A 20,391-nucleotide genomic window follows, 5' to 3' on the forward strand; every position below is an offset into this window, starting at 1 on the left:
CCCCGCCGCTCCTGCCCTCCTCCTCCGCGGGACCCGTGCAGGCGGCCGAGTGGCTCCGTGCCGGGGCTGGGCACCGCGGCCTCCACCTCCGCGCACCGGCGCGGCCGGCAGGGGGCGGTGCGGGCGGCTCGGCTCGGCTCGGTACGGCGGGGCCGCGCACAGCCGGGCTACGCTGCGCTGCGCCGAACCGTGCCGTGCCGCCAGCACCTGCTGCGCCGCCGAGCCGAGCAGTGCGGCACCATACCAGGTAAGCGCCAGGGAGACGCGAGTGGGGAGAGCCGCCGGGCGGGTGCTGGGTCCGGGTTTTTGATCGCGGGTCCGCCCGCAGGGTCGGGGGTGCTGGGTCCGGATCCAGAGGCAGGGCCGGGGTTGCTGGCTCCGGGTCCGCAGGCAGGGCCGGGGCTGCTCGGTCTGGGTGCCGCGTCCACAGCCAGGATCCGGAGAGCTGGATCTGGTTACTGGCTCCGGGTGCTGCATGCATAGGCAGGGGCTGGGTGCTGGGGTCGGGTGCTGAGTCCGCAGGCAGGGTCGGGGGTGCTGGGTCTGACTGCTGAATCTTCAGGTGGGGTCGGGGGTGGTGGGTTTGGGGTGCTGAATCTGGGTGCAGAGTCCACAGGCAGGATTTGGGGTGCTGGATCTGGATGTTGAGTGCCTTGGTAGGGCCCGGAGTGCTGGGTCTGGGTCCAGGTCTGGGTCTGCAGGCAGGATTTGGGGTGCTGGGTGTGGATGCTGCATGCACAGGTAGGGCCTGGGGTGCTGGGTGCACAGGCAGGGTCTGGAGAAGGAGGAGCAGGGGTCTGACGTGCTGGGGTCAAGGTCCAGGGAACGACGCCTTGGGGGAAACAGGGAGGCAGAGCTATGGGGGCAGTATGGAGAGGGGTTCAGGGGAGGTCTGATGCAGGTGAGGATTTGGGGATGACAAGCTGGAGGGGAGGCTGGGATACACCGGATCTGGTGGCAGTGCAGGTAGCTTGCTTTGGGGACAGGTTTGGGGTGGGGTGAGTTGGGGCTAGGGGACCTGGGCAGGAGTGACAGGGGGACATGCTGAGCAGCCAGACAGGACAACAGCTCCTGGGGAGAGGGCTAGATATGCCCCCCCGACCCTCTTCCCCAGCACATTGAGGGGGGGGGTGTGTGTCTGTGGGGATGGGGACTGCTGGCGGTATTTGGGGAGGCTGAGTGTTACCTGGGGGCAGCTGGTGTTTCAGCTGGCTGGGACAAGATACTAAACCGATGCAGGTGGTGCAGTGCAATCCCTGACTCCCATTCCCTTCCCCCTGGGAGGTGGGGGGCTGTGGGACGTGGTTTGTCTGAGCTCTGGCTCCTTGGGATGCATTGCTGTGGGGGCTGCGGATGCTCCCAGGTGGAGGGGACCGACTTGTGCTGGGGGCTTGTCTGTGTTGAGGTCGAGCTTCATGTCTGCTGATCCGAGGGTAGAAGAGACCTGCTGTGCAGCCAGGCAGCACTGTGATTTGGGGCTCTCTTTGCCCTCCCCGCCTGTACCCAGGTGGGCCAGTGGCTTGTGCCTGGCCTTTAAAACCAAGAGCGTGAAGTGGGAGGAGGAACCATGAAAGTGCTCTTCAGGTGCCAAGAAAAACAGTCTCCAAAGACAAAGAGACTGCCCAAAATGGATGAGGAGTGCAGATTCCCCCAGAGGCAGGGAAATTATTAATAACAACGATGGCATTTTTTGTGCTAGTTGGCCTACCACCATGGGCTCCGGCTGCTTCACCTCCTTCCATGATGGGTGCAGGCTGGGAGCCCCCACCTGAACCCCAAACCCGGGTGGGATGGCCACAGCGATGCTGTGCGCGTGTCCCACGGGATGTGTCTCTGCTTGGTTTGGCCAGGCTCACTCTGCCTGGAGGGACAAGGGGCAGGGAGCTGCCCCCCAGCATGCCGCGATCCCTATCTTGACTTTGTTTTTGTGTTGCAACCGGAGGGGGGAAAAAAACCCAAAACCCCAACAACCCTTTCGGCTCCTGCAGATGAGAGCTTTGTGTTGTAGGCTTGTTCTCCCCCCCACTGCCTCTTCCAACATCCATTTGAACCTTTCACCACTTTCCCCGCCAGGAATGCAGCGGGTTTGCTGGAGCCGGGAGGTTTATTCAGCAAATCTGGCAGGTCTTGTGCTGGGAAAAAGCATCCAGGTGCACTTGGCGAGGGGGGGCTCTGCCGGCACCCCCGTGCAGGAGGGCAGCAGTGGGTGCGGTGGAGACACCGTGCCAGCCTCACCTGGCTGCGTGCGGGGAATTTCCCTCCCTGTGCTTGCCCGCCAGCTCCGCTTCGCATCGTGATGGGACTTGTTGGGAAGCGGCTCATGTGATGGGTGGTTTGGTGGGGAGGTGCCGGTCCAGGAGGACCCACTGCCTCTCCAGAGGGGAGAACAATGCCTCCTGAAGTTATTTTTACATTCCCCAGCTGTGAAAGCCCCCCTGGCAGTGGCCGGCTGCTGCTGCGGGTGTTGGGCAGGTGCCTGTTCCCGTTCAAAGGTGAGGAGAGCTCTCTGCCCCGCTGCCACTTCGCTGCCATCCCTCCCCACCTGGCTGTGCCACCACTCCTGGTGATTTACAAGCCCGAGGGCTTTGCAATAGCAAGGTCACTGCCAAACCCACCCCTTCCATCCTCCTGGGGCCTGAGCTCTGCTGTCTAGAGCCAAAGGAAGCGGAGGGTTTTGAGCACCGTGTTACCGACCGGTGTGGGAACGCAGTTTGGTGATTCACTGTGTGCTCCAGCTTGTGCTCTTCTTGTTGCTTAAAAGCTCCCCCAAGGTGCAACCCCACCTCCCCTTACTTGATGGAGGGCTCTTGTTTGCCTGTTGCAAAACCAAGCCCGTGCAAATGAGGTGGGAAGCTGATTTTTGGGGCAGCAGAGTTGGCGGTATGCAAAATGGCTGTGGGAATGGCCAGGTGCTACTGCCTTGTGCCGTGCAGTTTTGAATGCAAAGTTGAATGCAGTTGGGTTTGACCCCAAATTTGAAGCTTTGTTGGAGAGAAAGCAAAGGAAACAAGAAGAGGTTGGTAAAGCTGGAAGCCATAAAACCGCTCCCGTCATCTGGTTTTGCTGGACTTTTGAAAAGAAAACAGTTTATCTTTGGAATAAATAAACGGGAGAGGGACAGGCTTGGGGCGGAAAGCTCCGTGTTCACGCCAGGCGAGCTGGGTTGTGCTCCAGCTCTTGCCCCCGCTTCTAAGGGGACTCCAGGTTGTGCAGGATTTCTGAGCCTCAGTTTCCCCATGGGAAAACCCCACGCCGCACCGATGGTGGGAACCCTGGCCATTGCCAAGAAACGTCTTTGAAACTCAAACCTGGCTTTGGAAGGAAACTGGAAGACAAACCGGCTCTAAACAAACACCCGAGTTAATTCCGTGTCTTGCATTGTACGAGCCCAGTGAAATGAAACAGAGTGCAGCCATGGGGACGAGCAAATGGATTCAAATGCATCAAAAAGCCCCAAAATCTGTCCCTGAAATCTCCCTTTATATTTAGGGTTGGGGTCTTTTGTTTTCTTTCTAATTGTTCCTGGGAGTTTAATTCTACAATTATTTTCCTGCTTCTGCTGTGGAGACAATGTGCTTCAGCCACAAAGCCTTTGAAGGCTGAATTGCAGATCGCACCCGGTGCTCAGCCACTTGGATGCAAACGCCCCCTCGCTGGGAAACTTTGCTGCGATGTGGAGGGCTGTGCGTCCACCTGTCCATCTGTCCGTCCGCTTGTCCATCTGTCCGTCTGCTCTGCCGAGGGGCTGCCAGCAAGTGACGAAGCCTGGCCTACTGCAGGAGAGGCAGGAAAGGATGGAAAATGGTGAGGTTTGGGGGTGATGTTGCTACTGCTGAGAGTGCCTCTTCCCCACGGTGGAGGAGGTGGGAGCCCAGGGGTCTCCGCTGTGCTGCCCTGCATGCTGGGGGTCTGCGCTCCGCATCCTGGGGCTCAGTGGCCGCGTTCTGCCTTCCCTGTGGCCAGGGTGTGGGGCAGGCTGGCAGGGGAGTGAAGTCAGAGTCAGACCACCACATCCTCCAGTTTCACTTCCCAGTTCCTGCACAGTTCCTGGCTGGGCTTTCAGGTGCTCCTGGGCTGCAGGGTCAGCCCAGGGCTGCTGCCGTGGAGTTTCTGCAGGGGGAGATGTGCAGGATGGGAGGGAAAAGCTGCTGGGACTGTGTCCTCACTGCTGGCTTGCAAGAACCAAACAGCCTCCAGTACACAGGGAATTGCTCCTGCGAGATTTGCTGCCCTGCCCAGGGATGCCGGGTCTGGACTGGCCGGGGCATCGCTTAGTGCTTCCAGTCCCGCCACCGAGCTGCAAGGATATGCCCTTCAGCCTCTCCTTCTTGCATGCTTCCCTCCCAGGCCAGCTCTAAGCAAGGCTTCTAGGGTGATGGAGCTGGGTGAGGAGCTGTTTTGACTGATGGCCAGTGTTGGTGGGTTTTCCTTACAGACGGGGAGCGGAGGAGCGCTCTGTCCTGCTGTTCTGGGCACCGCGCTTGTGCCATTTGCTTGCGGCACACCAGGAGCTGCTGGAGTGGAGCCGTCCCCACGCCTGGCAGGTGGCTGCAGGCAGGTGATGCCTGCCCGTGGCAGAGGCTGGAGCAGCTTTCCTTATTTTCTCAGTTGGATTTTTTTGGGTGGGTTTGGAGGGGAATGGCAGGAGAGCTCTCACGGGGATTTGGCAGTGAGCTCCATGGCTGCCTGGCAGCCCCTTTGAACCTCCTGCTCCACATCAGACCCGACCTGACGGAGGAGAGAAACAAGTTCTTGTAAAATCAGTGAAAATGGGGAGCTGGGGAGCAGCTAAAACACCCCGATCCCTGCAGCTGTGCAGGAGGACACTGTGGCTGGTCCCTGCCCCTGAGTGGGTGGCATCCCCTAGAGGGATGCTGCAGGGGGATGGAGAAAAAGGCATGGTGCTGGGAGCCAGCGGGGAAAATCTGTCAGAAATTGGGCTGTTATGTTTTATTGCTGATGGATCAGCTTGTCTTTTTAGGGATGTTTGGATGCCTGGCTCCTGTTGGCACTGGTGCCCCTTAAACAGGCCCACGTCCCCAGCTGGCCCTGCTTGCTCTCCCATCCATCGCTTTGCTCCTTCAGACGCCTCCTCCCTGCCGTGATGTTGGTGGGATCAGAGCTGGGCGCTCTCCTCTGCCGGATGCTCTGCCGGTGGTGGATGGGGGTCGTGCTGGGCTGGGGAAATTTGGAGCTTGTTCCCACGGCCCGCTGGTGCCTGCCGCCTGCCCCCTGGCTCCGCGGCAGCTGTGCCGTGCGTGGGGGCTTTGTGGCGGGAGCAGGGCAGGATGCTCCTTGAGAGGAGCCAATGTCACTGCTCTCCCTCCCCTCTGCTGTGTCCAAATCCCAAATTTGGGTAAAGGAGAGAGGTATCTACTTCCTGAATCACCAAAGCTTTCGTGCGTGTCCACTGAAGTGCCTCGGGGTCGAATGTGGTTTTGTTTAAAGAAGGCAATTAAAATAAACTTGGCAAGGGGCTCCCGGGAGGTCAGTGTGTTCCTTCCCTCCCCATCCCCTAAACTTGGTGCAGATCCCCTCTTCCCGCAGGGCTTTCGACAAGTTAGCATTTTTTCTTGCTGCTGTTGACAAAAATCCTGGCTGGTTGAGAAATATCCGTGCGGCAGCGCCAGCCCAGTCCCACGGGTCAAATCCTGCCCCTGCAAATCTCTGCTGGGAAGGGCAGCTCGTCCTGGGCTGGCCTTCAGGGATGCTGCTGGGGGGGGACCCATTGCCTTGCAAGGCACCCCGGGCACGAGGCCATGAGCAAACCCCCGTGATGGACAGATGGACGCCGCGGGCTGGGGGTGGACCTGCGGCTGTTTTATCATTTGCTGGTTGGGCTCTGCAGCAGAAGCAAAGTGCTGGAAGTTCGTCAAGGGCTGAATTAAAGTTGCCTGGCAACCTCCATCCCGGTGCCTCTTCCCGCATCTCGCAGGATTTCCCACCCAAGGTCTGGCAGCTCCAGGGAAAGGGGGGCCTGAAACGCACTGCGCTCGCAGCCAGACACGGGCCAGGCTCGCCTCTCGCTGTATGGCTCTTTTCCGTAATTCCTTGGCTGATTCCCACGCCTGGGAGCCGGGAGCAATCCCCGCCTTGTCCCCCGGGGCAGGCGCCTTTCCCCCCCCCCTCACTGGGAACGGGTCGGGCTGTTTCGGCTGAACTTGCGTGGGTCCCCGGGGGGATAAAATGGCACTGGGCTGGTGGGAACGCGCCTGGGGGAGCGAGCGGTGGGGTGACGAGGGGGCCGGGGGGGGTCATGTGCCAGGCTTGGCCTCGATGAGGAGAGCTGAATCGGCCGTGCGGGGTTTGGAGTGCCTGGGCTGGGCTGCCGTAAAAAAGCAAGGTGTAAACGGTGGCTCCCGGTGCAGTCCCTGCCGGGAGTTTTGTTAAGGCTGTTTTGCAACCCCATAACCCGGAGGAGAGCTGCTGGAAATCCTGGCCCCCACTGGGAAGGCAGCAGCAGCGCTTGCTTGTAGGGGTGCACGATGCCAAGGGGGGCAGCCCCAGAGGAGGGGAGAAGGGTCCGGCAGCCATTCTGGGAGCCTGCTTGGGCTTTGCTGGGGCTTGGTGGAGCAACCACAAGCTGTCCACGGAGTGGCGGGATGGGGAAGCATCCAGTCCTGCTCTGTAAATCTCTGTCCCACCATCAAGGATGGATGCTGGGGGTGAGCTGGAGAAGGGCTGCTCCGGCTCGGCATTTCCAAATTAAAAAGTTGGTATTGTTTTTGGCTGTGCCGCCAAGGAAACAGCCATGGGGGTCCCGTAAGACCCTGGCTGAGGTCCCTCCATATTTGCCAGCCCCACTGACAGCGCAGCTTCCCTGCACCCCAGCTTGTGGCTGGCTCTTGCTCCCAGGTTTTGAGGACTGCGAGGCAGCAGGAAAGGGCCACCATGGCTGGGAGAAGCTCCTGGTGCAGCGGCCATCCAGGGGTGCGGCAGCTTCATGGCACGGCTGGTTTCTTTGGCTGGATCCAGGGTGGTGAGACCTGCTGCTGGGAAATTCACTCATCAAAAGCTTTTTGCACTTCCAGAGACACTGGTCGTGGGGATTTTAAGGAGGTGCCGACCGGGCCGGCTCGTTTGGGTGTGCTGTGCCGGCTGGCTGCCGGTGGGAGGCTGAGGCCGGCACAGTCATGCTTGCACAGCTTCCGTCGTGACCCAGTAAACCCAGTCAGACCTGACCGGGGCTTGCTCGCTCCCCTGCGCGCTCACGCACGCCTGCACGCCTCCGCTGCCCCACTGCTTTCCTGGTGTTCCCCAGGGACCATCAAACCCGTCCTGCCGGCGGGAGCCAGTGCCTGGGTCGGGCTCGCCCAGCTCTGTGCCGGGAGCCGTGGCTGTGTCCCGTGGGAGCCCTGGTAGCCAGCAGTAGGAGGGTGAGCTTTGGCTGCTGTGGACCTTGTACGTTGTGCTTAGAGCGGCTGCTTCCTGTCTTCGCTGTCAGCTCCGTGGCTGGATTCTGCCTCCAACACCCTTCTTCTTCAGCGTCGCCGGCCGGGGCGGGAGCTGGGGCCGTGTTTCAGGTCCTATGTCGACCTCCCCTGTGCTGGGAAGTAGGTGAGGCACCAAGGGGCTTGGGAGCTTGCTCCTGGGGATGGGTTGGGCTTTTCTGGGCAGTTTTTCTCGTAATGCCCAGACTTCATCGGAACTGCTGTTGCTTTTCAGCCTCTTCCTCCCCTCTTATCTTCCTTCCCCAGAGAAAGCTCTCTGCAGTGTTTCCCCTCCTGGCTTTTCCCCATTTCCCATGGAAGAGCTGGGCTTGAGCAATCCAACTACCCCCAGCCCAACTTGCGGGTCCCACAGTCTGGGACCTCCTCTGCCTCCTGACACTCGTCTTTGCCCAGAGCTTTGAACTTGCACCCTGCTGAGGGGGGAAAATGATGAATTTTGGGGGGGGGGGGGGGGTCTGGTGTGGCTGCAGCCCAGGGCGACAGTCTGAGTGGAGCTAAGGATGGTTTCAGTTCCTTCTTCTCTTTCTCCCCTACTCTAGGTATGAAAAATAAAAAATAAAAAATAGAGAAGCTCAGAGCAGCCCTTCCCTTCAAGTAAAATATTAACTGGCTTTATAGCTAACTGATTAAATGTCCTTTAGGACAAAGTTACATCTGATCTCAGGCAAAAGAGTCTTTGGAAATGGGTGTAGCTGCTCCCCTCCAAAAAGTGGAGGAGCCCAGCCTCAGTGGCACGGGAGGTTGCTCCCCCCTGCCCGGCTGGGAACCTTGCACAACCCCACAAATTAATTTATTATTATTATTATTTCCCCCCTGCCCTGTGCTGGCTTGGTGCTCACACTGGTTAAATGTTAGCTGGGGCTGGCTCGCAGCACTGCGCTGCCCTGCGATAAGCAGCGTCCCTACCCAGCCGCGCTCCCGGCTCTGATCCCTGTTGTGTTGGAGCTGGGCAGCAGGCAAAGTTCAGGGCTTGTTTGTTCGGGGGGGGGGAGATAAGGCGAGAATGCCAGGCAGCATGCAGGCAGCTCACAGGGCTGTTACACATTTATTAGAGATCATTGTTTGCCCTGTCGTAAGAAGGTTTCTCCTCCCCTCTGCTTTCCCAGCCCAGTTGCACGGCAGCTTTCATGGCTTGTGTGTGATTCCAGGCTTGTGTGCCTGCACAGAGGCCTGCGGAAGGGTCCCTGCAGCTGCTGGGGTGGCCCCGGTCCCGCTGGTGGGATGGAGAGGTGTCGGTACAGGACTGGCTGGAGGACTTTTGGGTGGTTTGGTGCTCCAGATGTGACCCTGCTACTTGCTTTGCCCAAAAAGCTTGGTGGGTTTGGCTCATGCTAAACATGGGGCGACTAAAGCAACTTCTTTCTCACTGACCTCTATCCCCACTCACCCACCTTGCATCGCCCTGCCAGGCCCGTCGCTCATGGGCAGACCCTCGGTGCGAACAGGGCTTGCCCCAGGAATAGGAAGGAGGATGCTCCGGGTTGCCATCCTCTCATCCCTGGGGAGCTCAGCCCCGTGGGTAGCACCCCGCCCGTGCTCAGGGTTGGGTGCTCTATGGGTGCTCTGCGCTGGTCCAGTGCCTGGGGGGCAGCGAGGCAGGAGGGAGCAGGGGAGGACATCTCCCCTCTGCCCCATTCCCGGGATGCTCTGGGGCAGCAGCCAGTGCAGGCGCAAGGTCTGGGTCTGACCCGCCCCCCCTCAAAGGGAAGAGCGGGTTAATGCAGGCTCTGGGACTGTGGCTGGATCCACATCCAGCCCCTCGCTTCCCCTTTTCAGCCCCAAAGCCTTTTTCACTTTCATTTCACTTTGGTTTTACCTCCCCTTTGCCTGAGACCTGGTGAGGTATTTGCTTCAGGGAAACCGTCTGCAGCAAGCGTGTTTGAACAGCTTCTCTATGGGGCCAGGTATTTGGTTTATATATATATTAAAAAAAACCCCTAAGCAAACCTATAGGTGCCGGTTGCTTATGGGGAGCTCCCCTGCTTGGAGACACCCAGTCGTCTCCTTTCTCCTTAGCGCCTGCAAAATGAACCGGTGGCTTTGCTCAAAGCAGCCAGGAGAGGCGGGGGGGTTATTTGGGAGGGATCGGATGCATGAAAGCGAGAGCTGAGGTAGATGCTGAGCTTCAAGGCAGCTTGGGATGAAAGAGAAACTGAAATCTCATGGAAAAACACTGGGGGGAAAACTGTTCTCGCTTGAAAAGACTTGGTGGAGATGCCAAGCGGCTCCTGCATGGGTTTTCCTTCGCTCTGCGTCGCTGTGTGCCTGAAGCATCCTTCCCTGCGCCTCGGTACTCGGGAGTCTTGTCATTTCAGGAGGCAAAACTTGGGGACAAATGTCTCGCACGGCAGGAGACAGCCAGCTGTGCTTTTGGGGAGAAGTGGAGCCCTTGGGCTCCCTGGGAGCCCCCCATCATCTGTCCCATCACAGCCGCTTTGGGGACCAGGGCTGGGAATACCCCAATGTGCCAAGGCACCCGCAGAGGGGCTTGGCCCTGACCCCCGCTCTCTGCTTTTGGGGGTAAATGAGCCTGCTTTTGGGGTGTGAAAATGCAATGGGGGATCAGCTGGCTCCACTGAAGCGTGTCCTTCAGTCATGGGGAGCTGAGGAAGGAGATGTCTGGAAGCAAAGGAGGGAGGAGACCGGAGCAGACCTGGAGGAAAATGAGCCTCTGAGCAACCGAACCAAGTGCTCAGCAAGCGACTGCCGCTACTGCGATGGAGCAGACGCTGAGCCAGGGGGATGCTGCAGGGGGTCGCTCCGCTCGGATTCCCCTCCCTGCCCCGTGCTGGCTGCGGGCTTGACATCTTGTGCCATGCCTCAGTTTCCCCTTTGGCAAACGAGGGTTTGCTTTTCCCTGAAGCCATTCCCGGGCTGAGGCCGTGCCCGGTCAAGCGTCCATGCGTGTGCGCGGCTGGCTTCTTCCCAAGCCCGCTTGCTCGTGAGGTGCTGGGGACAGTGAGTGGGAGCATCTGACCCAGTGCTCTGTGTTTCAGGAGGGTTTGGCGGCTCGCCCCGTCCCGGGGAGCTGGGGAGCCTGTCCTGAGGATCGGCTGTGCCAGCCCGGCGGCAGCGGGCTGGGCAGCTGCCCTCGCTGGGGGAGCGGGAAGATGAGCGGAGGCACGGCCCATCTTCTGACGGCTCTCTTCGTGGCGACGGTGGTGATGGGCTACCCATCACGGCGGTCTGCCACCGACCTGGATGCCACCCCCAGGACGACGATCACCTTTGACGGTAAGGTGGTGCAGGTCTCGGTGGTGGGGGTGAGGTTTGGAATCTTGCCAGCACCAGGTTTGGTGCATCGTGACTGCGTCCAGCCTTCGCCACCCCCCCAGAGTGGGGGACTCAGCATGGCGGGGTGGCTACAGGAGGTCCTCCAGTCCCCTGGGCTCCAGAAATCAGAGCCCACATGGCTGGTCTGGTGTTGGGTGCCCAGAGTCGATGTGCCCCAAGGGATGGAGCAGGGCAAAGGCATCTCCCCAAAAGCCAGGGGGGACAAGGACATGCAGGGAGCCAGCCTTGGCCAGCCCCTGGCCCTGCCCAGCAGCCCTTGGAGGGTGTCCTGAGCCGGGCATCACACCCAGCTGGGCTCTCATGGCCCAGATAGTCAGCAGGGAGCTTTCTTCCGTGATTTTCTCTAATTGCCACTGGGCTCTTGGTCTCCAGCCTCTGTGGTGTCAGCCAGCCCCACAGTGTCACCATGACTTGGGCATCCACATGACTTCGTTGACCTCATTAGTGAAACCCAGCTCAGCGGTCGACGGCGGGAGAGGGTTTCATTTGCAGCTGGGGTGCCCTTTTCTCCCCAGGCAATGCCTCCTTTTGGGGGGGGTCGTTCCCTTCCCAGCTGCCTTGGGGGTACCAAGCCCCACTCCTGCGGTGGGAGAGTCTGAGCCTGGCTTGGGGTCCCTCTGGCCAGGGCTGAGTCCCACCTCACACTTCTCAGCACCCCAAATTGGATGGTTTATCCGGCTCAGTAGGCAGGGAGCGCCCAGCCTTGCTGCAGAAGCTCTCCCCTTGCATGGCAGTTTTGGTTCAGTTGGTTTGCATCCTTCCGTTTGGCCTGGCTGGGTTTGGTTTGGAGCTGGGGTTGTTGCTGGCATGTTTTTGCTTCCTCCAGCGGTTCCCCAAACAGTGTGGCAGGTCCATGCTGGACATGGACATCGCAGCTCCCACCCCTGAGCTGCTGTTTTAATTAGCGGGGAGAAATTTCCCCTGTGAGCCCGAGCCCAGTTAGTGCCTTTCGCCTCCTACCAAACCTCCCCTCTTCCTGTCCTCCTGCGGTAACCGCCGGCATCTGGCACCGTCTGCCTGATAACCTCGGTGGGTGCCTTCCCACCCGCTCGCGGCTCCCTCCTCTGTCTTTTCCCAGTGGCTCACGCCGTGCCTGCCCCGGGGTCCCCCCTCAGCCCCCTGTTCCCTTTGCAGACCTGTTGGGTGTCCGGCGCTTCAGCGCGCACACCCTCAACTACAGCACCCTGCTGCTGGAGGACGACCGGGGCATCCTCTACGTGGGCGCCAGGGGAGCCATCTTCGCCCTCAACTCCAGTGACGTGGCCGACGGCTCCCACCGCACGGTGAGCCTGGCCTCTGCCCACCACCGGCTGCTTGTCCCCTCCTGTCCCGCGCTGCCTGGTCCCTGCCCGTGTCATGGCCACCCTATCCCTGCTCATCCTGCTCACCATCTCGGGTCTTGCCTGGAGGTGCTGTGCCCAGGTCTGTCCCCAGGTCTGTCCCCAGGTTCCCTGTGGATACCAGGTCCTTCTCCCCAGCCAGGCAGCATGGGGACAGTGGTGGGAGATGTCCCCGAGCTCAGAGTTGCTTGCCTCAGGGACACTCCAGCAGGACAAAGGGCAGGGGAGGAAGTGCACCCCTTTGCTCCCCCTGGAATGGACACCCCAAAATCCTCTAGGCTCCTGTGGGTGCTCTGGGGTTTCTGCCTGCAGGTCGGGGTGTGGGACCACTCGTGCCCTGGGCTGGGGGGATGCGGGCAGGCTGCCATTTCATGCTCTGAGCAGCCGTCCTCTCTCTAAATAAAAGAGAGGATTTTAGCATCTCTGATGCCTCTGGCAGAGGCTGGAGCCTGCATGATGGGGGGACCACACAGTGATAGGGGGGGGTCACACAGTGACAGTCCATCTTCCCCTTGCAGATCCGCTGGGATGCCTCCCCGGAGACGCAGATGGACTGCCTGCAGAAAGGCAAAAACAACAAGGTGGAGCTGGTGGGTGGGTGCCGGGTGCCGGAGGGGGGCACCGTCGCTTTCCCCGGGTGATGACGCCTGTCCTCCCCCTCTGCAGACTGAGTGCTTCAACCACGTGCGGTTTCTGCAGAGGCTGAACAGCACCCACCTCTATGCCTGCGGGACCTACGCCTTCCACCCGCTCTGTGCTACCATTGTGAGTACTGCCCAGCACCACGGCTGTCACCCGTCCCCTGCCACCACGTCACCCCGGGGTGGCGCAGCACCTGTCCTCTCCCACCATCTCCACCCACAGCCCCACTCCCTTTCTGCCTCCATCCCAGCCTCTCCTCGGCTCGGGGTGGGTTGGTTTGGGGATGCAGCCACCTGTGACAAAGATGCCCAAAGTTCCCACCCTGGTGCTGGGGTTAGACTCTGACCCCATAGCAAGATGGCTGGGGGTGGGGGGATCGCTGCTGTGGGAGGGACACGTGGGTTCAGCGGGGTGGTGGGGTGGGACATGCAAACGCTGGAGGTGGTCCCCAGCCCCTGCTATTGCAGGGTCCCTTCCCAAAGCGGGGGCTGCAGACTGGCTGGTGGCCGGTGGCAAGTGTGTCCAGGGAGGGTGAAGGTGGCAGGGAGGGTGATGGTGGCAGGCTGACTCAGTGGCCCCTCCCCAGGGATTTCCTGGGCCAGGCTGGGGGTCCCTGCGTGGCGTGACTCATGGCAGAGCAGCTGGGAGCAGCCACGTCCTCCGGCAGCGGGACTTTCACCCCTGTGCGGTGGCTCTTGGTGACTTGGTCACCCTTTGCCCACCTCTCTCCCTGAGCTATGGGGCAAAGGGGCCTGGGGCTGTGTCCCCAGCCTGGCCGGGGAGCCCTGGAGGGGCTGTGCCCATTCCCACAGCCATGCCACCGGTCTGGTTTGGCCATAGCACACCCTGGGAGTCAGGCGGAGGAGCCGCTGAGCTGGAAGGGCCCCGTCATTATTTGAAGCGCTTTGAACTGCAAACCCCAAAGAAAATAACTCCTGCCGTGATGGGGACGTCACCTCGGGGGACCCAGCCCAGCTGGGCAGCATCTGCCAGCCTTGCACAGCCCAGGAACATTGGCTGCACTGGCCAGCCTCTGCCCAGCACCCACGCGATGCCAAAGTGGGGTGCTGGGGCTCCCCTTCCCCATGAGCCCTATCCCTGCTCTTGGCTGGGGGCTCTGGCTGTCCGTGTGGTTTCTGACCAGCTGGAGGGTGCTGGCAGGGGTTGTAGTACCAAGGGCATGGTCACGGGCATCACTTTGTCCCCGCTAGCAGCTTCTGCGGAGAGCCTGGGGCTGGCAGGCGAGGCGGGTCTGTCCCCTCCTGTCTAACTCGGTCCCCTGTCCCCCTCAAGGATGCTGACAGGTTCACGTTGCCGTCCCACTTTGAGGAAGGAAAGGAGAAGTGCCCGTATGACCCTGCCCGTGGCTACACCGGCCTCATCGTGGGTAAGCAGCACTGCGGCTGGCAGGGACATGCGGGATGCCACTGACCCTGGCCCCATCCCCAGCACCCCCACGGGGGGTCCCCAGCTGGATGGGCTCTGTGTGCAGCGCCTTAGCAAGGCAGGAATTGGTCCCCCTCCTCCTTCTCTGCCGGGGGCACAGGGATGCTGGTGGCTTTTGGGGCTGTCCCTGCTGTGCAGGGCCATGCTGATGGGTCCCTGCCTTGCCTAGATGGTGGCTTGTACACGGCCACACGCTATGAGTTTCGGAGCCTCCCCGACATCCGGAGGAACCTGCACCAGCGGCCGCTGAAGATGGAGGAGTCCCCGCTGCACTGGCTGAACGGTGAGACATCCCTGTCATCCCCCAGGACTGGTGTCATGGGCTGTGGGACACTGTGCATCGCCTTGGGGAGCGTGGAGCTGGGGTGGGGGATTGCCTTGGGGTCCTGTGTGGTTTGCCGTGAGAGGAGACTGAAGCAGGGGGGGATCCCCTGTGCCATGGTGGGTCCCCAATCTCCACCTCTTGCTCCGCGTCCCCCCAGATGCTGAGTTTGTGGCCTCCATGCTGGTCCAGGAGAGCAAGGACAGCCCTGTGGGCGACGACGACAAAATCTACTACTTCTTCACGGAGCGGGCAGGCGAGGAGACCACATCGTTCTTCGACAAGAGCCAGGTGGCCCGAGTGGCCCGGGTGGCCCGTGTCTGCAAGGTAGGCATGTCCCCAGTCACAGGGAGCCAAACGCTGCTCCGCCTGGCGCGGGGGCTGCGTGCCTGCACCTTGGGGGAAACTGAGGCACGGGCAGAGGGGGACACACTCCCCCACCAGCCTGTGCAGAAATGCTCCCTGCGCCCTCCCAGAGTGATGTGGGGGGGAAGAAGATCCTGCAGCGCAAGTGGACATCCTTCATGAAGGCACGCCTGGTCTGCTACATCCCCTACTATGAGGTGCTGCGCAGCGTTTGCAGCCTGGATGGGGGCAGCTGGGCCAACACCGTCTTCTACGCCACCTTCACCCTCTCAGCACAGTGGTGAGTGTGGCAGCAGCCGAAATGGCTGGGGCTAAAGTCTGCAGCACAGGGGGACCAGAGATGCTCGAGGGGAGGTGCAGGTGGGTGCTGAGCACCTGGGGGTGCGTCACTGGGGAGCACCCCTGTGTCTGCCCGGGCTCAGGCAGGGCTTTCCCCCCAGGAGGACCATGGAGGCCTCGGCCGTGTGCCGCTACAGCATCTCAGCGGTGCAGCGCGCCTTCGAGGGCCCCTACATGGAGTACCAGGACTCGGCTCGCAAGTGGTCCCGCTACGACGGTGCGGTGCCTGAGCCCCGACCCGGCTCCGTGAGTGCCTGGGGGTGTGGAGCAGGGGGGAGCGTGGGGCGGCCGCATCCCCCCCTGACCCCCATCTCCCCCGGGCAGTGCATCACCGACCGCTCCCGCAGGAAGGGCTACAACTCCTCACAGGACCTGCCCAACAGCGTCCTCGACTTCATCAAGCTGCACCCACTCATGTTTGAGGAGGTGAAGCCGGCCGGCGGGGAGCCGCTGCTAGTGAAGAAGAGTGTGGCGTACAGCCGGCTGGCCGTGGACAGGGTGCGGGCCCTCGATGGCCGCTCCTACGATGTGCTCTTCATGGGGACGGGTGAGCGTGGGATGAGTTTGCCAGGTCTGTGCTGGGCAGCAGGGACACATCCCACACTCCCTCCTGATCCCCCGCTCTGCTCTCCAGGGGATGGCTGGATCCACAAGGCCGTGGTGGTGGGCTCCAGCATCCACATCGTGGAGGAGGTGCAGGTGTTCAGGGATCCACAGCCCGTGGAGAGCCTGGTGATCTCCCACACCCAGGTGAGGGGTGGAAGAAGTGGGGGGGACACCACGCATGGTGCATGTTTGTGCTGCGAAGCGGCCATTGGGCTGTTTGGGGGACTGGGGGGACATGACTCCTGGGTCACCCCAGCTCAGGATACATGCCAGAGGCCAGCGGGGCAGCCCGGGGAAGGGGACCAGCCTGGCCCCCACCTCCTCGCCAGGTGCCAGCTGGAGCTGGTGGCACTGACTGGAGCTGGGGGCCCTTCCCTGCGCACCCCCACCAAGGGAGAGCTGTGCTGCGTGGCTGGGGGCGTTCTCTGGACACCACGGGGTACCCCACAGCCCAGCCACGCCATGCCAGGGCAGTGCTGAACCAGCCCTTTCCCCTCAGAGGAGCCTGTATGTGGGGGCAGCCAGCGGGATCCTGCAGATGCCCCTGGCCTCCTGCGCCAGGTACGCCTCCTGCTACGACTGCATCCTCGCCCGGGACCCCTACTGCGCCTGGGACGGCAGGGCCTGCCGCGCCACTGCCACCGCGGCGGACAGGTAGGGATGGGCTGCCCATCCCCAGCGGGGTCCCCACGAGCCTTCCACCCACCTCATCCCGTGCTGTTGCACATCACCCTGTGGCACTGTCGCCCCGGTGGCCGTGACCCCGTAAGGGTGGGCTCAGCTGGGGCTGTACAGCTGAAGCCCCTCACGTCTTGCAGCACAGGGCTGGTGCAGGACATTCCGAATGGCAACGAGGGATGCCGGAGCAGCTTTGGGCGTGGTGAGTCTGCGCCGCCCCTCAGCACCGCAGGGGATGCCGGCGTCCGGTGTCCCTTAGGGTGGCCGGGATGGGCGCGAGGCAGTACGTGTCCCTGCAGGCTCCCTGCCGTGGAAGAACCGGACGGTGCTGCAGGGGGATGACGTGCTGCTGCCCTGCGACCAGCGCTCCAACCTGGCGCGAGCCATCTGGCTGCTGAACGGCAGCGAGGTGCCGGGCGCGGGGCAGGACCGGCTGCGCGTGGGGGTGGATGGGCTGCTGGTGACGGACACACTGCCGCAGCACAGCGGCGAGTACCGCTGCTACGGGGAGGAGCGGGGTCTCCGGACGCTGCTGGCCGCCTACAGCCTCACTGTGCTGCCCGAGCTGCCCCGCAGCTCCACAGCCTCCCCCCAGCCCCACACTGCCAGCCAGGTGGCCGGCGACATGAAGGTGGCTTACGTCTCTGTCATCGTCGCCTTGGTGGTGCTGTGCGCTGTGCTCAGCGCTGTCCTCCTCTACGTGTCCTGCCTGGAGAAGCGCAAGGGCAAGTATGTCCTGGGGCAGCCGCGGCCAGCCAGCGTGGAGCTGCAGACTGTCTCGGCCAACTGCCTGCGCAAGGGCCACCGGGAGGAGGAGGAGGAGGAGGAGGAGGAGGAAGAGCTCGCCTACCCCGATGGCTGCCTGCGGATCATCCCCGGCGAGGCGCCCACGGCTGCCACCTCCCCAGTCAAGGAGCTGCCAGCTGCCGTGCCCCCGCTGCCGCCGCCACCACCACTGCCGACCGAGCTCACCAACGGCGTGGGGTCTCTGCCCAACGTCCTCCGCAAGATGAACGGCAACAGCTACATGCTGCTGCAGCAGCAGGAGGAGCCGCTGGCCTCGCCACTCTACAGCGCGTCCTTCACCGAGGAGCTCAGCAAGATCCTGGAGAAGCGGAAACACACGCAGCTGGTGGAGAAGCTGGACGAGAGCTCCGTGTAGGGGCCGGGAGGGGGGTCCTGCCAGCGGGACCCTCCTCCCCTCTGGCCCCTTCTCCTGCCCCCTGCCAGCAGTGTTACAAGACTCAGGCAAAACTACCTCCTGGATGGCAGAGCTGGGCCGGGCCCAGGCTTGGCCGTTCCTTTGGCTTTTCACTCACTTTTGAGACTCGCTGTACAGAAAAAGAGAAAAGAAAAAGAATCTATTTAAATTTGGGAGCTCTATTTATGTATGAAAACCCACCGACGGCGGCCACGAGCTGGAAGCAGGAGCTGGCGCCTGGCTGAAGGTGGACACCGGGGGGAGGGAGAGTTTCTGTCTGTCTGTCCAGGCATGAGAGAGAGATGCTGTTGTGGATGTGCGGACTCGGCCTGCCCCGCTGGGCATCCCTTGGCGCACGGGAGCTGGATGGCTGCTGAGAGGTGGGTGAGGAGCAGGGAGTGGGGCTGGGGGCTGCCGCACGGTGCCTGTGCCTCTCGCAGGGTGTGGGGTCCCTTCCTGGCGCAGGTCCAAAAGAGGGGCCGCGGACACATCTCGTGTTGTGCGGGGTGGCCTCGGTGGCAGCCAGCCCCTGCCCACTCTCCCACATCTGCCACCCCCAGGGTTTTCTCTCTGGAAGAGGACGATTTGGCAAGGGATGCAGCTGGGGCGAGGAGCCCGTGTCCCCGAATGTCCCGAACAGCTGGTGGAGCAGTGTGTGCCCGCTGCAAGGAGGCCCCAGGTGAAGCGCAGGGCTGGGTGCCCTGGGGAGGTGGCACCCCCAGGGCCTCCAACCCTGACAGGGCTCTGCCTCCTGTCCCCAGGGCGCTGCAGGGGAAGAGCGGGATGCAGCAGCGGGCAGCAAGATGCACTGGCAGCAGGACCAGCAGCCACCGCCGTGCCCTGCAGCATGGCAGGGGGCCAGCACAGCACCCACGTCTCCCCAGCATCCACAGTGCCCCTGCAGCCCCGGACACCACGCATTTCTGCCCTCCAGCGTGGTGTCGTCGGAGATCTGGGGTTCAGGCACAGCCCTGTCCCCTGTGGGACAACGTCTGGGAGGAGAAACGTCTCGCACAGTGAGGAAGAGGAGCCGTGGACCAGGACCTGCCTCCCTCTGGAGCCTCTCGCTCTTCATGGCACTTTCCAGGGGCAGCCACTGTCCCTAAATCCCCCCAACTACCTCTGCTCCTGCCTCCTCCTGGGGGAACCCGTGGGACTGGGGTGACAAGAGAGTCTCATGCCCTGGGGACAGGGCGGTGACACCAGAGAAGCCGGGGAGGGACAGACTTGCTGGGGTGTGTGTCTTCCCCTCTGTGTTCCTTGTTGGCACTTCCAGGATCAGGACATTGCCTGCAGCTCAGCCCTGCAGGGAGGGCAGGAGGGGGGCAGGAGGGACCACCTGGGGTCCCTAACAGGCTGGAGCCCAGGCCCTCCTGCCCCAGAAGAGCGAGGCTTAGCAAGAAAAGGCAAGAACCGGATGCCTGGGCTCTCCCGTCCTGCACCCCCTCCTTGTTTTTGCTGCAAGAGATGGGGGGGTGTGAGCCCCCCCCGCCAAGCATCACCCCCCCCTCAAGGAGAGGCATCACCCTGTGTGTGGCACCCCTCGAGCACAGCCCCACATCCCCCCCAGCAATAAATGCGGCTCTGTCTGGACGTGGCGTGGCAGCGCGTCTCTGCGGGCAGAAGGAGAGATAGACGCGGAGGCGTGGGGCAGAGGCTTTATTGGGGCTGCAGGCGTGGGCCCCGGACGGTGAGGGCAGATGGTTTGTTGGTGAGGGGGTGCCACTGGCCCTGGACGCTGGGGTTGTCGGTGTGGAAGGGCTTGCGGATGCGGATGATGTCCAGGCCGGACTGGCCGGCCAGCTTGGTGGCCAGCTGCAGGATCTCCTCGCTCGTCATGCTGGCAATGAGCTCCTCCCGCACCGTCCCGTTCACTGCAGCAGAGTGGGGAGGATCAGGCCGGGGTCCCTCAATGGGCAGCTGCTGTTCCCCCATCCCGCAGGGCAGCTGGGGAGGGCCCTGTCCCCATCCTGCCCCCCCACCCCCGTGCCCACCCCCACTCACAGTACTCGGCCAGCAGCAGTGGGGCTGGGCCAGCGCGGGGGCTGACATAGAGGACGACATCGGGGTGACGCCGGGCGAAGTCAAGTGCTGCCTCCTCCACGAACTGCCTGGGGGGGTGGGGAGAGAGGTCAGCCACAGCGGGGTCAGAGGGTGGAGGTCACCGCAGCCCCAGTGCCCTGCCCACGGGAGGGGTCACAGTGCTGAGGTCGGGGCTGTGCCACCTGCAGGTCACAGGTCACCACCCGGCCTGCCCCTGTGCCGGGGGTCGGAGGTCAGGGGTCAGCAGTGCCTTCTCCTAGTGTGTCCCCCCCATCATGTAAGTGGTCAGGGGTCACAGCCCCTCCCCTCCCCCACCTCTGTGCGTCAGAGGTCAGCAGTACCCTCCCCCCCCCTGCAGCCAGGTCAGAGGTCAGGGGTCACCAGGCCTCTCCCCCATCCCGGGCGGTCAGGGGCAGCACGCGGGGTGCCTCCGACGGTACCTGGCGCCACGGGCGTCGGCCGCGGTGGGGCTGAAGAGGAGCTGGAGGCGCTGGAGCTGCCGCACGTACCGGCCCACGCCGTTGTGCAGGACGGCGGTCAGGAACCGGCTGGGCGACCCGCGGCCCGTCATGGCGCCGCCCTCACCCGGAACCAAAACCGTGCGCGCGGAGGGGAGAAGATCCGTTTCCGGCCACTTCCGGAAGTGACGCGCTGAGCGCGGCG

General features: G+C 62.4%; 2 protein-coding genes across 7 annotated transcripts; one reads left to right on the forward strand and one right to left on the reverse strand.

Moving 5' to 3' along the window:
* The first annotated feature begins 133 nt into the window (after positions 1-133).
* On the forward strand, positions 134-17,881 carry SEMA4G (semaphorin 4G). Of its 6 annotated transcripts, none has more exons than XM_054831357.1 (15): positions 134-247; positions 10,448-10,685; positions 11,880-12,028; positions 12,604-12,666; positions 12,752-12,850; positions 14,021-14,114; positions 14,343-14,456; positions 14,656-14,822; positions 14,972-15,141; positions 15,302-15,446; positions 15,525-15,747; positions 15,835-15,950; positions 16,306-16,460; positions 16,625-16,686; positions 16,769-17,881. In XM_054831357.1, exons 2-15 carry the CDS (start codon positions 10,562-10,564, stop codon positions 17,644-17,646), a joined length of 2,559 nt encoding a protein of 852 aa, XP_054687332.1. In that variant the 5' UTR covers positions 134-247; positions 10,448-10,561; the 3' UTR covers positions 17,647-17,881. The 6 variants fall into 6 exon arrangements, with proteins under 6 accessions (XP_054687332.1, XP_054687334.1, XP_054687336.1 ...); XM_054831359.1 differs by having other exon boundaries at positions 16,784-17,881; XM_054831361.1 differs by lacking the exon at positions 134-247 and adding an exon at positions 5,846-5,950.
* A 1,448-nt stretch (positions 17,882-19,329) lies between these two features.
* On the reverse strand, positions 19,330-20,328 carry MRPL43 (mitochondrial ribosomal protein L43). The gene is made up of 3 exons (XM_054831366.1): positions 20,169-20,328; positions 19,690-19,796; positions 19,330-19,559 (listed from the first exon to the last, which is right to left on the reverse strand). The coding sequence occupies exons 1-3, from the start codon at positions 20,297-20,299 to the stop codon at positions 19,345-19,347; spliced, it is 453 nt and encodes a 150-aa protein (XP_054687341.1). The 5' UTR covers positions 20,300-20,328; the 3' UTR covers positions 19,330-19,344.
* Between the last annotated feature and the right edge of the window lie 63 nt (positions 20,329-20,391).

The sequence above is a fragment of the Grus americana genome, chromosome 7, assembly GCF_028858705.1.
Source record: "Grus americana isolate bGruAme1 chromosome 7, bGruAme1.mat, whole genome shotgun sequence".
Lineage (NCBI taxonomy): Eukaryota > Metazoa > Chordata > Aves > Gruiformes > Gruidae > Grus > Grus americana.